Consider the following 18546-nt stretch of genomic DNA (forward strand, 5'->3'; position numbering starts at 1 on the left):
CTCATTGTCTGTGTGTTGACCCTGTTTGAGGGTCCTCTTGAGGTAGAATGGAGGACGTTGAGTTCTCAATGGAAGACCTACAGAGACACACCTCCTGTGAGGTGACCAGATGTCTGAAAGGAAGGAAAGGCACATACGTTCTGCCTGTGGTCATGGTCAATGTGTTCACCTCCTGTCCTAAAAGATTGGGCCCAATGATCTACTGTGATGCGATTAAGCTTTGGATAACCACACAAAATCAGAAAGCTGATTGAACAGGGAATGGTTTTATATCGTATTGATAGCTCATTGGTTATGAACGGTCATGCCTGCTTATGGAACGAAGCCGATCAACAAACCTCCACATAGGGGGGAGGCGACACAGAGCCAATCAGAGATTGACACAGGGCTAGAAATGAATATGCATGAGGAAGCAACACCCTTTGCCATTTCTAAATCTATTCAAGTATTTTCTTAATCCTATTATTTTTAAACTGGGACATTTCTGGGGACATGTCCAGCAAACAGAAAACAAGGACGTCTGGTTCTGTTTAATGAGCGCAGTGCAGTGCAGGGCTGCCATTACTAATAAGGGTTCGCACTTGGCATGCTAATGAGTTCATCGAATATTCTAATGAGTTCTAGAATGCTAATGACTTCGTCCTAAAACATAAACAAATGTGACATTCAAATATGTGTGAATAAAGATTGCATGTGATAGCTTACAAGGTTTGAAGGTGCTGTCTTGTTTTTGTTGCAAGGTGATCTCACATGGTGTGAGTGTTTTTTTATATACTTTGCTTTGAAAAAACGTAATGGTCATGTTGTAGAGTATAATAAAAGTAGATGGTGTATTGAGCCTGGGTTAAGTTAAAGTGAGGAGAACCATGAAACGTCTTGGGTTTATGAGGTATGTTGTTTAAGTTACGTGACGTACTCATGCAACATAAGCACATCTTATTCATCTCATGTTCTCATCTGCAATAAAGCTCGTAAATTATGGAGGTAGATTTGTGTCTTTATGTCGAGTGAAAACTTTATGCATTGAAAACAAAAACAATGACACTGAAAGCAAGAAATTGCTTTTGGAGGTTTTAACAGACCCATTTTTTATAGATATAAAGTATTATATAATCAAGATCTAAATCTTCCAATCAATATATTAATATTTCTGACAACTTGAATAAAGAGGGGAAATTGAAGGTGTGTTTAAATGCATTATTTCCTCTCAAAATCTTTAAGGCAATTATGTTTGTTTGAAATCTTTGAATGAACTGCATAAAGTTTAGATCTCGATCATATAATACTTGCAAAAGGAACAATGGGTTTGTTTAAACTTAAAGCTAAGTTTTCCTTTCAGGATAATCATTTTTGTTTGCAATGGAAAATGTTTTGCACTCGACGTTAAGACGCAACTCTGGCCACACGGTAAATGAGTGATGCAGAGCAGCTGAGACAGCCAGAACCCTCTGCGTAGCACTCCCCAGCTCGTTAGAACAGGTGACACTGTTGGTTCAAATCAACAACAGGTGAGCTGAGTGCTGATTGGTCTCGTTATTCACTCTTTATGTGGAAAATGAAATTCAGTAATGACGAGGTCATAAAACCAAGGACCGTGACCAGTTACTATGATCCATGTAACTCTTTTAGTTTCGATTTCTTGGCATAATTGTATGACATAATCAGACACACACAGACACGCACACGCACGCACACACACACACACAATTTCTCCCTAAACTTATTTTTTATTGTTTCCTTTCAACAGCTTTCTTGGCCTCTTATTTGTTCTGTTCTTTAATAAAAACTGAGCCTCCTTTCTCCTTTCTCTCCCTTCCAGAAGGCAGAAATAAAAGCACATTCTACCCAACATGGGACTTATGAACCTGTCGATGTTCAGCAAAAAATACCAATAAAGAGGAGCTAAGTCAGGATTAGGTGCGAGATGTTTATTAGTGTATTAACTGAAGTATTTATTTATTTTTAGCTCTTTCCTTACTTTCCTTAAAGGGGACATATTATGAAAACAACACTTTTCCTGGGATTTGGGGTGTTGTTTTGGGTCTCTGGTGCTCTCACATGCATACAAACTTTGAAAAAATCTGTACATGATTTTTTGAATGAGATATGCATTTCTGCAAGTGCCCCGCCTACAGTTACCAAACGAGCGAGTCAGTTTCGGCGCCCCCTCCTACGTAGGAAGGGGGCACATTTGAATATTACCTCCCAAATCCCCTCCCCCCACTAATCAGCATAGCTAAGATTTTGTGGACCAGCGGACGAGCGCTGGGCGGAGATGTTTGCGCATTTCAGAAGCAGGGAGATTCCATTGAAAAACAGAGGTCTAATTTGTCAGTTTGCCAGCTCGGCGGCAGTCCGGCAGCTCAGCTCCGGGTGTACAATCCCCCTCTCCTGCATGTCGTGGTTCAATATGGACTTCAGAGAGTCAAGGTCAAAGTTCCTTTCCCCCAATTCTTCTCCACCATGGCCGAGATATCCCCCACTACGAGTCTTTACTTGTTGAAGTACCAGAGATGTCAGACGGAGTCTCTATGATTCATAATATCATTCGAGGCGCACATAGCTTTTGGCCGTGATATTAGATATATTATATAAATACCTATTTATTATATACTATTATTATTATTATATTATATAGATAAAGAGCTCCAGGGGCCCGCAAATGGCAACAATCCCTTCTCCTCCTCCTATGCTGTGGTTCACTCTGACAGCTCATTGGTCAATGGGCAGCAGCTCATTTGCATTAAAGCTACAGCACCAGAAACAGCGCATTCTGAAGGGACTGAAACGGATGAGAAGAGCGGTAGGCCAGATTTATTTTCCTAAAAGCTATTTCCAGCAAACGGCATCAAAAATATGTTTTCTGGAACTCATATACTATGTTTACTTGTTGGGTAAACACCATAATATGTCTCCTTTTAATATGCTTTAATATGAAAAAAAACCTCTGTTCTTCCTCGACCTGCTCTTTGATTTCAGTCGGTAGGCATGCTGCGGCTGGCTTTAGTTTTTAACCACTAAAACCATAATTTGTTCAAAAGGAAATAAGTTGCCTTTTTATGTTTTGAAGCAGGCCTTTGCGCCTGTCTTTGGGCTGTTCAAACCTGGACTTGATTTTGACTTTCTTTTTGTGGGCAAGGGTTAGATATTGGCTTAGTAGCTAGCTAGCTATTTAATGCACCTAGTTGGCTACCGATCTGGTTATGTAACTAGCAGGTTGTATTATCTACCTTTGTAGTCACAGTGTGACTCTTTCCATGCCCTAATCAGAGCAGGAGCACTGCTGCAGAAATGTTTTATCTAGATTTGTTAAACCATATGTGTTATTTTAATAACTCAAAGTCAAGACTACAATATCAAGTAGGATGAGGCAGATAGAGTACGCATAGAGTTTGGGTGTGTTAACATGTACGATTTTTGCGTGTTGACCTGACAACAATTAACATGTTAACACATTAGGGTCCCCTTCGGTATGTTACACACAGATAGGCCGTCCCTGAGTTCTAGGTTCAATAACCCTGTTTGCCACAACCTCTTATTTTTATGGCCTGACTAGTGGACGCCCCATCATGGAAAAATAAATCCTTGGGTGAACCCTTAAACATTGAATAAATATTATTATTACAACACTGTTTGTAAGGCCCCCTGGGAAACCATTTGGCTCCCCCCTGACCTAGAGTGCTTTGCTGGAAGCTAGCTAGTTACTGTAGAAGAAATCTAGCTAGTTATCCTACCCAGTTGACTAGGTCGCTTGTTACTGCACCTAGTTTTTAGCTATCTAATTGTTTGTACGTGTACTATATGTAAATCTGTTTGGTTTTGTTGTGTTGCTGGCTTGTTTCGCTGTTTTTCTGCTGGCCTGTCTTTTCATCATGCCTTCCATATTATTTTGTCCTCATTAGTCTCTCTTGTCATCAATGTTTCTGTGTAACTTGTGTACTTGTTGCCCCAGGGCTCCCTTGTAAAATAGATTTAAATATCCCAATGGGACTTCGCCTGGTTAAATAAAGGATGAATAAAAAAATAAAATCTAGCTATAGTTTTTGTTTTTTTATAATAAGTAGGTAAGTAAGTAGATAAGTAGATTCATCCTCGAGGGAAAATACAGGTATCCAGTAGAAACAGACAGTACAGAACAGTTGACAAACAACTACATGGACCAAACAGTAAAAGTCAACCAAAATAAGACAATAGACGTCAATAATTAAATGGAGGAGGGCAGTTTGACGAGAGCGCAGCAGACAGGAGCCACCTCGCGGTTCTAGGGGCGGGTCTAGGAAGCGTCTGCCTTTGGCTTAAAGGTGAGAAAAGCCGAGCGCAGGCCAGATCCGTGTCCCTGAGACCCAACGCTCCACCCAGCTGTTGTTTTCCCCACAGCCCACAGCCCGCCCACCGCCATTAACCCCTGCCCTGCCGCGGTGCTCGTGGGCCCCTCTGAAGGACTAATATCTCTCTGAGTTCGACTGCACAGAGTGGTAGCCTCGTCCCAACCTCTGTTTAATCGTGTCTTTGGTTTTATCTTCGTCCTGCGGGCTGAAATAACCACGCTCACAAAGCACACAAATCAGCTAGATCACAAACTCCTACTTCAAAGCATGCTTCTGAGTTCACTGCAAGTCACTTTTGATTAACGCATCTGCTAATGGAATAAATTAGGTGTTTGGTAAAATTGCTTGGATGAAAAACTTCAGAAATATATTCTTGTTAATCAAGGCATTGCTTTATTATAAATGAAACAATTCATTGTTTAAAAAAAAGGGTTTCAATAAAAGCAATATTCAGCATTAATTTCCAACTAATTCAGGCATGGAAACACACATCACACCTTCTATATGTGGCCCAGCGTATCCTGTATATTGTCAAGCCGTAATTCACGCATAGTTTCCATACCAAGTATGAAAAGGATTTTGGCCTTGTGTTGTCAGACTGTACGGCTGCCACTTCAGAGTCAGCGGGGGCCTCTGCAGGGAGTGACCCTGGGGGGGGGCCCTGGGGGGGGGCCCGTGGTGCACACTGGCCTCCAGGTGAAGCCGCTGGCCGACGGAGCGCAGCCCGCCCGCGTTACAGCAGAGCGCTGCAGGACAGAGAGCTGCGGTCGGAGATGCAGAAAATGCGTGGCATATTTTTTACTCCCAGCAGAGAAATCATCGTTTACCTTTTTTATACTAAACCCCCCCTCCCTTCACACAGAGGTTTATCATTTTGTCACAAGATAGCCTATGTTCCTTGTTTTCTGCTCCTGGATATTAGGCGATACACATTACTTTTAGAGTGTAAATAGATACCTGAAATACCCCATAAGTATTTCAGGAAAAACCATGTCATATTTCATATGAAAATAGGGCTCTGCTATAATTGTGTATATATCTTTGTCTCTTTGTCACTGTTTATCAATGAAACACGATGGCTAACGTTCACCTTGCAATGGCAATCTCTAACGATTTTCATGTCAATAAACGAAGTCCCTGTCACCGAATGAGGTAACACAGTGATGATTGAGCCAATGCCCAGGGATGAGAGCCCTTGTATTTGCAGTATTATGAATATTATGAACTTGGGTTCGCGGCGACAGTTTGTATCTCTGGGAAGAGACCACTATTTTTGCTAGAATTGTCGCTAAAGATAACGGAATGGAAATCCTCGAGAAGGCCACTTTAATCCCTCCCGCTCAAGGTCCCTCTTTCTGTTTCACTCACAGACACAGACACAGACACAGACAGAGACAGACAGACACAGACACAGACAGACAGACACAGACACAGACATCCCACGAAGGGATTCTCACCCTTTGTCCCTTTTAGACACACGCACTCATCTGCTCACAAGCCAGTTTAATAATAACTGAATTGGCTTACTGGATACAGCCTAGTTAATCAGGGTAAATGTCAGACAAGCCCTGAAACATATGTCCCTGCATGTGGCCCCATGCTTAACTGCCGGGTATGTTTATGGTCCTCATACTGAAATTATTAAATTACTATATGAACAGCTTCTTGCTTTGTCTAACCCTACAGTACTGCAGACAGAAACCAGGTCTCCCTGGTTTTAATGGGGTTAGTATTGTTTACCAGGCGACCCTTGACTGTGTGTCTGTCACGTTCTATAAAAAGCACGAGTTGGGAGATATTGAATTAACGGCACAACCCGGCCCCTGATGATGATGATAATGCGGGCGATGATGGGAATGCTCGCTTAATTCGGCATAATTGTCAGGTGGCTGTCAGTTGTAGGACGGAGACACAGCGGTCTTTCGTCGTTGCAGCCCTAACGTGCGATATGTAAACGCACTGTCGACCAACAGCTGCTCCTCTCCCCTCTCGGAAGCATTGTCGCTCCACTGTGCTGTTCGACAATGGAGCGAATAACTGCTGTTGCTGGGCGGCATAGCTTTGCCGTCACATGCATTCTTTTTTTCTGTGCGTGTCCAGCTGATGTGTGTTCCATCGGGGTTCATAATAGAAGGATCAGAGGAGGAATTTGTTGAATAAACGGGGCTGCTTGAACTCTGGAAACCTTTCTGGCCTGTCCCCAATGTCCCTCACTGTGCTATCCGAATAAAACCAAAGTCCTCTTTGAAGGAATACTTAACCCCTCAAAACTGTCGGGAAGGTTGTACCCTTGCTGGAAAATGAAGCTTCAATTCAGAACGATAAAGTCTTTAACATCCATCATATGCTCCGCATAAAATCGTATTACACCTTGCAAAAATAACCCTTCAAAGACAATTGATCATCTCTAGACTACAAAGTGTTTGCAATGGATTAACTAATTCTTACATTTTGGTGGTCTCATTTTCTCACACATTTATTGCTGAGCTGTTGAGAGTTAGACGAGTTGCCCAGAGCCGGTCCTCCTAATCCTGGTGATCAGGGCCGAGGAGGCTCTGTCCTCATCCTTAGGTAATAGTTTGGAGAAGGGCTCTGAGGGCTCGTCACGAAGCACTGCTCAGCCTGTAGCCCTCGACCCGTTTACCGGCGTCTCTCGTCAATCACTGAAACCGTCTGCTGGTCTCAAAGCTCTGCCCCCAGGCCTCGACCCGGCCCAGTCTGCCCATCCATCAAGGGGCCTGGGGCAGGCTCTCTCCCTGCACGGGTCCCAGGGCTGAACGCAGAACCCAGCCGAGACCCTTCCTGTTTGGGGGCTCCAGTAGCTCTCAACCAGCTGTTATTGCAACCCCGCAACCGCCACCACCACCACCACCACTACCTCCACCACCACCACCACCACCACCACCCCCACCACCAACACCACCCCCACTGCCCCCACCACCACCACAGTGTGGAGACAGGCCCCTGGGTTGAAGGAGGTGCTGACTGTACAGACGATGGGTCGAGCAGGACAATGAGGCAGCAGAGTAATGTGTGTTTAGAAAAGATCTGACGTATTTGGTTCTCTTCCAGACTCTGGTGAGGTGGTATGGGATTGGTCGAAGGACTGGAAGATCGACCAATAGCAAGTTGGAAGGGAGGTGGATCTGGGATTATAACTCTAAGTCACTATCACTCACTATTTTCCAACCCCTAAACACAGTAAATGTGACCTTTGCGTTGATGTATCACAGTAAAGTACATAAAAATAACACAAAGAGGGAATCTAATGCTAAGTCAATATGCTGTTTATTAAATAACCAAACAGTACAAAGTGATTGATCAGACACTCGCATCGAGGAATATAAATGTCCTCGCTCACGTTTCGAAGGGGCTTGGTCTCGTCATTACCCCCAAAAAGGGATTGAACATCTGCCGGCTTTTTTGAAAATATTTGGATCCCGGTGTAATAAACAGCGAAGGGAGAGAGCAAACGTTCGAACACAGTGAGCGAACAGGAGTCGAGGACGCCATGTATGTAAACATTGGCTTTTTTTGAGGCCTATGGCTACAGCCAATAGGCAGACCACGGAGCGACAAAGAGAGCCTGGCGTGTTTGGAATAGTTCTCCTCTGGTCAGCGGCCCTGGAGACCAGACTCCCCCTCCCCCACTATGGCATCACTCACGGAATGTGAGGAGTTTAGAAAGTTTAGAAAAACTTTGACTAATTTCCAGAGGGACAGGACACTTAAGGACTAGAACGTTGGAGTTGGCTGGCTGGTCTCCAGTTATCTAAGACATCGAGCCAGAAGAGAAGCATGAAGTACAGTCGCTATCTGCTTGGTTTGTGTCCATATTTTGAGGTACTTAGAACTCGGCTTGTGGATCAGCTGGAACTCTACCAGAAGTTGGCTCTTTTTGTTTTGTTAGTGAAGAAGATTTCTTGGCCCAGCAGAGCAGTTTTTTTCTTTGTCACGCGTCGGATGAGTGCTGACTTTGGCCTTCACTGCTGACGAAACAAACCCTGAAGGGTTACACCAGTATAGAAATCGCCATTGTCTTCCCCTCTGCTCCACAAAGCCTCAATAGAATACCTCAGCAGGACCGCCAGTCAGCAGCAATTTACAGGGAATTCAGTGAATATGATAACGAGAGTGAAATAGAGAAGCGCTGTCTAAGGTGTTTACAGGGAATTCAGTGAATATGATAACGAGGGTGAAATAGAGAAGTGCTGTCTAAGGTGTTTACAGGGAATTCAGTGAATATGATAACGAGGGTGAGATAGAGAAGCGCTGTCTAAGGTGTTTACAGGGAATTCAGTGAAAATGAAAGGAGTGAAACAGAGAAGTGCTGTCAAGGGACGGAAGACACTTTTGTGTCCAATTGTGTTTGGCCCGGCATCAAGGAGAAGTCAAATTGGCCAAGGAGGGCTAAAATGAGCGTCAGGGAATGTTTTTCCCTATGGAAAATTCCGCCCTGGCCTGGGTTTGCGAACGTAGCCATGGTGTGTTGTAAAACGGCCATCATATGCACTTGGACAGCATCTGGTGTATGTTATGGCCCGGGTTGATTCTGCATCAGCTATTCCAGGTATTTCCACCTTTTGTAGAGAGCAGGACAACGTAATGAGGACACGCTTGACTTAATCAGCTCAGTGCGGGATCAGCCTCCACCTTCTTATTTTCCATACATTCATACTAATTGGTGTGTTCATATAACAGGCGGCAATGACAATGTCTCACAAGCAAACTCCTGCTTTCTGTTCGTAACAGACCCAATATATGTATGTCGTGGAAATATAAATCGTAACTATAATATAAAATGATATACAAATAATATAACCCTTAATATAAGTTCTAGTAAATTGAAAAAGGAATTTGCATACATTCTACTTGGACCTAGAGATAACTCCCTTCCTCGCTCTAAGTGAAAGGTGTTAAGATAGTTTGCATTTCCAGTGACACTGACTTCTTTGCTGTGCCGATTCCTTTAACCGTCTTGCAGCCCTGCAGACGTCTTCACACATCCATAGTGTTTTGCAAGTTGAAAGGAGATGTGGTCCATGGTCGACTCTGAGATGAATCTGATGGCTTCAATCGTCTCCTAATTAACGTTCACTCCCAAGTTTTTTTTAACTTAAGTGTCGACCTTAATCACTGAGCAGTAATTGGGTAAAGGGCCTTCGCAATGAAAGAGGACAGGACCGTCTAATAACCCCTGCACCAACAAAGACCAACTGACTCTTTAAATAACCTCAACTCAAACACTTTGACACTAACAGGTAAGGTGGGGGACGGCCCGTGACTCAATACAACGTTGAAGCCTCTGAATCCACCGCGAGTCTCCTCTGATAGGAGCGTCTGCTGAAGGCGTCAGCAGTAGGGCCCCTCGCCGGGGAGGGAGGACTCAGGAGCCTTTGTTTGTGAAGCCGCCGGGGCCGTGCAGAGGGACAGGAAGGGGTCAGCAGGAGCAGCAGACCAAATAGCAGCAGGGCCACAGGTCTGGCCGACAGCTCTGTCTGTCTGGGGGCCCGCAGGTTCCCAGGAGCTTCAATGGAGGGGGGGGAGAAGGAGGGGGTTCCGCTCCTCGTCGCTGAAAGCAGGAGCGTGAGGTGTGTGTGGAGCCGTGCATTGTGTGCTCCCACCACGTCTGGGGTGCAGTCCCAGCATGTGATAATATGATCTTTCAGAGCGTTTACGCGTTCATACCGGAGAGTTCTTAACCTTGTGGTGTTTACTCGGTGCGTATACAGTGTGATTGTTTTTGTAAACAGGGTGGGGGTGTGTGTGTGTTAGTGTGTTTGGTTGTCTGTGTGTGTGTTAGTGTGTGTATGTGTGTGTGTTAGTGTGTGTGAGTATGTGTTTGGGCACAAGTCTACCTAGATCAGTGAAGCCAGGCCGCAGCGGTCCGCTGTGCTCAACAATGCAACGTACTCTTCCTCCGGCAGGAAGTCACCTCAATGTGCCTTTCCTGGTTGCAACTCACAATTAATAGTTCAATAAATAAATGCAATAATAAATGGTGGGACCGGAAAGTAAGTCCTTACTTTCCCACCAGCGAGGCCCCCGGGGACAAAGAGGGCCCCCCTTTAGTCCAAGGTAGGATCTAAATTAAACATCCCTGGAAGAAAATAATCCACACGCTTTATTCTCCCAATCCTCCTATGAGACACCTGACTCCATCTTCGACCAATAGAATCGTTTACCTTTACTTTGAAAACATTCAATCCAGTTTGTGTTGATGGCAGTAATAATCTAAACATGATTCATAGTTATTTCCCTTTGTGTTCGTCTGTGGACCCTGCATGGTTACCTGCCTTGTGAAAATACAATGAAGGGGTTACACATGCACGCACGCGCACGCACAAAACAGAGCATCGTGCGCACATACACTTATAATCAACCTCACACACACACACACACACAAACCCGTTTATATCATATCCTCAACTCTGGCGGGCCCAGAAGTTGACATTAGTGTCAGTCTGTCTTAACTGTAAAGAGAGGAATTTTCCATTGACTTGGATGCAGCTCCAGATCCCATCGCCCCCCGCCCCCCGCCCCCCGCCCCCCGCCCCCCGCTCTCCCGGCCCCCGCCCCCCTCCCCCCGCCCCCGCCCCCCGCCCCCCGCCCCCCGCCCCCCGCTTCCCGCTCCCCCGGCCCTGGTTCTGCCAGCAGCCAGCACAGAGCAAGGTGAAGTGGTGAAAGGAGAGATAAGTGTTACCGTCATGCCTAGTGAATATGTTTCCACTGCTCTCCTTCCAAAGTAGGAAGCGGTTCCCCTCGGTGACGCCTCCCTCTCCCTCTTATCATCATCATCATTATTATCATCCTCATCATCGTTATTACCATTATTATTCCTCTATCACGTGGCTGTTTACCAAGCCGGTGGTCACGGCTCCTGGACGGTGACATCATGACAAAACCCACTCGGCCGAGTCGTCGTAGAATTCCCCTAAAAGCACACGCCGGATAGACCAGTCTTACCAGTGGACCGGAGCCACTGGAAGGCTCATCTGGCCAGCGCACGTCTAGGTGGACACCCCCACGTGAGATGTCACCGAGCCACAGCGCAGGTCAGGTTCTGGAACGGCTTATCACGTTACACTCACCCCCCGACGGGAACCAGGGCCCCTCAAAGAAATTAACTGCAGCTAAAGAATATTGTTTTGTCTTTCTTCTGCGTGGTCATGGTGGTCCTATACGATGATATCCCGAACACACAGATACTTACTCTGCCAAGTGACAGGCACTCTGGCTCTGACGTTACCAGAGAGAGAGAGAGAGAGAGAGAGAGAGAGAGAGAGAGAGAGAGAGAGAGAGAGAGAGAGAGAGAGAGAGAGAGAGAGAGAGAGAGAGAGAGAGAGAGAGAGAGAGAGAGAGAGAGAGAGAGAGAGAGAGAGAGAGAGAGAGAGAGACTAATCCCTCTTTCGTGGAACCAAGAGAAGTTGGACTGGCTAGCATCACCGACGTGGACCGCTGCAGTGGATGAAGCCTTTGACGCGCTCCAACGCGCATCCCATCATAACATTGGCCTACTGGGCTGCAGCTGGCCCCTGGCCCTTGGCCCCTGGCCCTTGGCCCCTGGCCAGTCCTGGGCTTTGTGTGCTGTTTGAACGTCGTTTTAGATATCACTAGGAAAGTGTTGGTGTAGGAAGGACACACTGTTTTCCCCGAAACAATGTTCGGAAAACCGTGTTAAATTGTATTCACCTATTCTTATTCCATACAGGAACGGCAAGAATGCAAAATGCATACTATTATTGATATTCAATACGATTTTATTGAAAAAGAACAAATATAACAGCATGTACAATAATAACAATATTATTAATACAAAAATCTGTACATTCCGTGATTTGCAGTACATTTGGAAGACTGATACACATTGACTACGACAGGAGGGGCGTATTTACAGATATAGGAACTCTTAACCAAAAGGCCTTCCATCGTTTTCAAAAAGAGAGGGACTGAATATAGATTTGTTTCCTTCATGCCAGCTCTGGCGCCAAAGACCTCCAAATGTCAGGTTCCAGTACAGTAAATGTGGCCATGAGCTACTCTTTCAAATCCTACAATGTGCTGGACGAGTTGACACACACACAAGGACCACTTTTGTCAACTGATCATTAATGCCACTCAAAGTGTTGGACTTAATGTTTCAGAATTAGGGATATATGGGACATTGTCAAATAGATTCTGTCTCAGCCCTCCTAGCGAAGGAAACACACACCCTTTCCTAAAAGATGTGTCTCTGAGTCATAACACTGCATCTGTAGCTCCATCGCCGACTCCTCTCAAGACAAAGACACTCTCTCATAATTCTGTGTAGAATTATCTCTTGGCTTTATAAGCGGTTCACCCCAATGATCGTACAGCTCACGCTGTCGTCGTTGCTCCTGTGTCTCCCTCTCTCCTCCCCACATTCAGCTGTGGTCTCAAGGCTCAAGGAGTGGCTCATGACTTATCAACTGATCCACACAAGTACAAGCTAAATTCTACGTGTTCTATTCATAACTGTTCCCCCCAATCTCGTTTATGATGAGTTGATGTTTGAGAGAAGCACATGACTATGACAGTAATACTCTTTGGCATTCGGATGAAGAAAAACTAAACCTATGCAACCTTCTAGCAGCACTTTTTAACCCCTCTGCTTGGTTAAACTCTTTTGAACGCAAATTATTACAATCCTGCTCAGTTACTTCATAACAACAGACATGTTTCTATCAGTTTGGGAAGCAAAGAATTACCGTTCACCACGATGAGAATCAAAGGGATAGGTTTGAGAACAGGCGTTCTCGTGTCCGTCACAGACTGCCTTGTCATTTGCGATAGACGTATAAAAAAAAAAAACATACAATGCAAGTCAAATTGCACTGGTTTGTCTTAATGGATTCCATTCCATACAGCACGCGTTTGGGACTCAATTGACCTTGTTTTGGTGTGAAAACAAGAGGTTGTCTAAGCTTTTGACAGTGTGTCTTGCTGTGAGACCAGCTCATGGATATGGTATATCTGCTGAATTTTAAAGACTGTGTGAATCTCTTCAGAAAATATGGAGAGCACTGACTGGAAAAATCAGGGAAAAGCCACAAGTGCAAAATAGCAAGGAAAGTTTTCAGTGCTCAAAATGTCATAGACAAATTCATTTCTTGTTGCTCTTATGCCATGCGATGTATCAAAATAAAAATATTTAAGGGTTATTTAATTTAACATTTCTTTTTCAATAATTGTCCGTTCATAAAAGACAACTCTATAGCAGCACTTGAGAACACACGTTCGTTAAACACACCGGTGTGTGTAACATGTGTTTGTTTAATTTATTTGCTGGACAGAAAAAGAGAAGCCATGCCTGCATTTTTCAAGTCATCAGACCGCTCTTGGTCTATGTTACCTTGCAGTCGACACAAAACAGAGGCACACATTCATCACGGGCACTTGGTACAGAGAGCTCTGCCGTCAGCATGCACATGGTTCGTAGTGCTGTCTTTTGTCAGACTCGCACCCACACCATGTCGTATGCAATCCAAGTAAAAAAAAAAATACAAAATCAAAGCTCTTCCAACAGCAGTACCATTAGCTGAACCGGCTCCTCACGAGCTCAGCTCATTGTGCCGTTCTGAGCGGGAGCTGCACTTCTTTCCCAGCAGGGAGTCCGCCTGCTGCTAGTCACAGATCAGGGGTCGGAGGTCAGAGCCCTCAGATCTCAGACTCTCGCCTCAGCGAGCGCGGCTCTAGCGGCACCGTGGGCGCCAGGTGATGGTGCTCCGTCTCGGAGATATTGTCCGCCTGCGTGCCGTCGGGGCCCACGCTGCCGCCGTTGCCCTCGTCCGTGTCCTCCTTGCTCTCCAGCGCCATCTCGTTCTCGTAGCAGAAGGAGTTGGAGTTGGACAGGATGTACTTTTTCTCGGCCAGGTCCCGGGCGCTGCACAGCGGCGTGCTCTGCACCTCGTACGTCTTGTGGAAGTGCGTGTAGTCCACCTTGTAGTAGTTCTTCTCCTCGAAAAGCACCGGCTCGAAGCGGTGCCCCCACATGATCTCAGAGGAGAGGTAGGAGCTGCGGCACTGCGTGGTCATGGCCGTGGCCTCCACCATGCCCTCCAGGATCACCACGATCTCGAACTCGGACGTCTCCAGCTCCTGCTTGCTCATGTCGTAGAAGGGGCTGTGCTCGTCGATCTGGTGCACGATGGTGATGGGCGACACCAGGAAGATGCGGTCCACGCCGCTGTCGAAGCCCACGTCGATGTCCATCTGGTCCAGCGGGATGAACTCGCCCTCGGCCGTGGTGCGCGACTTGAGGAGCTGCGCGCGCACGTGGGCCTCCACCAGGTGGCTCTTCCTCAGGTTCCCCACGCGCCACATCAGACACAGCTTGCTGTCCCGCATGGCCACCGTGGCGTAGTGGCTGAACACCAGCGTCTCGTTCCTCTTCTTGGGCTTGGCCATCTTGGCCATGACGGCACCGATGATGAAGGCGTCGATGATGCAGCCCACGATGCTCTGGAAGACCACCATGAACACGGCCACGGGACACTCGTCGGTCACGTAGCGGTAGCCGTAGCCGATGGTGGTCTGCGTCTCGATGGAGAACAGGAAGGCGGCGGTGAAGCTGCTCACGTTGGAGACGCACTGGTGGTCATTAGTCTCCAAGTCCCCGTGGAAGATGGCCACCAGCCAGAAGATGCAGCCAAAGAACAACCAGGACAGGATGAAAGCCAGGCAGAAGATGACAAACATCCACCTCCAGCGGATGTCCACGCAGGTGGTGAAGATGTCGGCCAGGTAGCGCTGGCCCTTCTCGCTGACGTGCACAAAGTGCACGTTGCAGTGGCCGTCCTTCTTGACGAAGCGGCTCTGCGGCCGGTGCCGCGTCTGCACCTTCCCCTTCCCCTTCCCGTTCCCGTTCCCGTTCCCGTAGCCGTTGGGCACCGCCATGGTGGCGAGTTTCATTCCGTCCTCCTCTGATGACACAATGCTGTAGCGGTTGGATCGCACACTTCCCATCACCTCTGGCTGGGCGGGCTGAGCGGCTTCTGCTCTGGAAAACAGTCTGAGCTTCTGGAAGAAGCGTTGGAGAAACAGTTTCGAAGTGCTCTGGTGGGCCCGACGTAAGGAAGAAAATGGCGGCACTGCGGCGGCGGGGGAGTGAGGGGGCTGCCTCGTCGTCCTCGCAGGCCCCCTTGACGGACTCGCGACTCGGGAGGGGGTCCACAGGGCAGAAGATGAGGGGCTCACTCCTCTTGCATCCCAAGCCGGGACCTCATCAGTTTCCAGGGCTGTAGGGGAAAAAGAAGGGTTTGGTTAGACCGGTGTGAGAGACTGGAACCATCTCGTGGTGTGGCACCCGTTCTAAATGGACATTGAATGAAAACTAAAAGGAAGCTCATGGAGAAAACGGACAAACTGGGACACTTTGCGAAACGGTTATCTCTAAAATACTAGGCTGCAACCTGCCGTGATTGACGGCCATGAGCCCCCTCAGCCCTGCAACACAGCCTGAGAAAAGCCTGTGATAACATGAGGCTAGATAGTAGCGGGCATGGAAAACAAAAGCACATCTCTCCGGCCCATCGAGACTGGATTCAGCTTTGACTGCCTGCGTCCTTTAGACCGCCTTGCCTCTTCTGCCCTCCCTGGAGGGGTCCCTGGAGGGGTCCCTGGAGGGGTCCCTGGAGGGGTCCCTGGGTAAGTGGAGCGAGTCGTCATTGATGGCGTATTAAAAGAGCCGTTTGTTTTCCTTGGCTGCCGTCATGTTGATAGGATCATCTCTTGATGGGCTTGTGGGTTCGGAGGCTGCCATTGGATCCCATGAACCACATGGAACTTTCTCTGGTGTATATTTATCTTCCTTTTTTTTTTTTTCTGTTTCAAACAAACCAAAATGATCCAGAAAGACCCATCAATTGTCTAACTAGAATTCTGTCTGAACTGGCATGTGATTGGCTGTACCAAATGAGTAAAAACACTGGCAGCAGGTGGTTTCAAGTTGAGGTTGTCTGGCGTGTCACCCTCTTATTTATCTCCCCCCCCCCCACCACGCAATGCCCCGCAGCGATTAAAAGTTGATTGAGTTGTTTTCACATTTGGAGGAGTGCACCTTTCCAATCCGAGTGCAAAGTGTACATTCAGGTAAATTTACGCCACAGCCTCTCTCGCTCTCTCTCGCTCTCTCGCTCTCTCGCTCTCTCGCTCTCTCGCTATTAGAGCGGGCCGTGCAGCAGAGATGCCTGCAGCTTGTTGACTCCTCGAGGTGGCTCCGCGGGGACTCGTTCCGTCCCCGCAGCAGAACGGCGGTCCTGTGGGGCTTTTCAGGAACAGCTACGATCGCACTCATTAAATCCCTGAGTCTGTTTTACATGTCTTGGCTGTTGCCTTCCTGGCAACAAGCACTTTGTGTCCATATAGTAGGGCATTTCTTTCTTTTCTAAGAATCGTAGGCCTACCTCTCCGTATCGCAGAGTTTTAAGTGTCTAGGCCTACGTAATAGTATAGATAATGAAATTGGTATGTTGTATTGGAACTTAGCCTTTAAAGGACCAATGAATGACAACTGCATTTGGGATAGAGCCAAACTTCTACTTTTTATTCCATCCTTGTTGTTTAGTTTTCTCTAGGCCCTCTGTTTGTTAGTTGATTTTAAACAACAAAGAAAGTCACCGTTGGCCTACAGTGTCAATATCCAATAGGCCTACTTAAGGTGTGATAAGTCAACTAGAGCATCTTCTCTGAATAAACCGATTTTCCGTTGATCTACAACAAAGTTGCTCTCCAGCTCCACGACTCGGATAGAGAGGCGCCGCTGCAGCCAGAAGCAAAGGCGACAAATGTTAACAGGTGCGGGGAGAATGGGGACTGACTTCTGATGCAATCACCACACGCCCCTTCCATACAAATTCCAGCACCATTTGAGACAAAGACAACGAAAAAAATTATCATTCATTTAAAAACCAACATGACCTGATAACTCATTTGTGATGGATGATTTATCCATCGTTGCTATAGCGCAGACGCTTTTAAAAGTTGTGCAACTACATTTTTTATTCTTAATCTTGACTCTCTGAGAATAGTTGTGATCAGGAAAGTAGAATACTAGTGCATTATATTCCAACGATCGCTCGGTGGCCGCAACACAGAAACAATATCATCCACGGATCCTTGGAATTGTTCATCGGTAGATTTACGCATATCCAAACCTCGACGTTGAAGCCCATGCAATGCTGGCGCTGCAACGACGCGTCATATTTTGACTGAACCCTGTGAGTAAAACAAGCATGACTTTCCGTTAAGTTTAAAAAGTCACGGTTTGATCTGTGCTTACCTGTTACGCATTGGCAAACCGGAGCAGATGGATAACGGATGGAGTGATATAGTCCAGGCGGCTTTAGCATTGACTGTTCTCGTGTGGTGGACACTGGTGGCTGTTGTTGTTGTTGTTGTTTATTTAAGGCGAATGGGTGTCAGTATCAGCATCCCTCGTACCTCCGGATGAGCGCTCTGGACAATGTGCGTCGCGGATACTTCTTCAAAGCAATTTAAATAGAACACACCGGCTGGCCCCGCCCCCGTGGCTCCGCAGCCTATCAGCGAAGAGAGAGAGAGAGAGAAGCGAGGGAGCGAACCAAACTTATTTTCTTTGACGACGTTTCTTTATGGACCGCATGGTCCGAATGAAACACTGCGTAAAATAATAACAAAGCAATAAGAAATGAATTCGCCCCATAAAAGAAATACACACACAAAGTAATAGACCACAACAGATCCCTCGTAATATATAATTAGGGAGGCAGCACACTGCCAGCAGTGAGTTTTTCTCCCGCTAAGAATCAGCGCAATAGACTTCCTATTTTTAAAACCCTTTTCTTCTCCCTCACGAGAACTCTACGTTTCCTGGTCCAGCAATCAACACCTGCCCTGAGATGCATGTTGCAGGGCCGAACCGGGGCGCCGTTCGGTGCAGCCACTCATATTTTAGATTTATCTTTTGTTTTTGTGCAGCTTATTCTTTAATGTCTGCATGGAAAATGTGTTCTGTCGGAAAGAGTGACTCACTCAATAAAAACCCCTACATGCTTGTATTATGATATGACTCCTTCTCCACTGGGATATCAAGTTGCTGAGGATGTTTAGGCTATGCATCTGTTGCTTATAATTTTAGGCCAGACATTGGTGGTGATCGACAGCACTTTCACCGGGATGTCCTGTAATTGCGTGGCTAAATGACGCGTACTCGCTGCAC

The 18546-nt window shown here is 46.6% G+C and overlaps 1 protein-coding gene across 1 annotated transcript; it reads right to left on the bottom strand.

Annotated features, from left to right (window-relative positions):
* Positions 1 to 11909: 11909 nt before the first annotated feature.
* On the bottom strand, positions 11910 to 17816 carry LOC130378033 (inward rectifier potassium channel 2-like). Its single transcript, XM_056584974.1, has 2 exons — positions 17629 to 17816; positions 11910 to 15586 (listed from the first exon to the last, which is right to left on the bottom strand). The coding sequence occupies exons 1-2, from the start codon at positions 17696 to 17698 to the stop codon at positions 14007 to 14009; spliced, it is 1650 nt and encodes a 549-aa protein (XP_056440949.1). The 5' UTR covers positions 17699 to 17816; the 3' UTR covers positions 11910 to 14006.
* Between the last annotated feature and the right edge of the window lie 730 nt (positions 17817 to 18546).

Source organism: Gadus chalcogrammus, unplaced genomic scaffold, assembly GCF_026213295.1.
Source record: "Gadus chalcogrammus isolate NIFS_2021 unplaced genomic scaffold, NIFS_Gcha_1.0 GACHA054, whole genome shotgun sequence".
NCBI classification, from domain to species: Eukaryota; Metazoa; Chordata; class Actinopteri; order Gadiformes; family Gadidae; genus Gadus; species Gadus chalcogrammus.

Bases quoted from the DNA above. Each gene is read 5' to 3' on its own strand.
- LOC130378033 (XM_056584974.1), bottom strand. From the start codon at position 17,698: ATGCTAAAGCCGCCTGGACTATATCACTCCATCCGTTATCCATCTGCT. The intron at 15,587-17,628 runs GTAAGCACAGAT...TTTCCCCTACAG, and splicing joins GGTTTGCCAATGCGTAACAG to CCCTGGAAACTGATGAGGTC.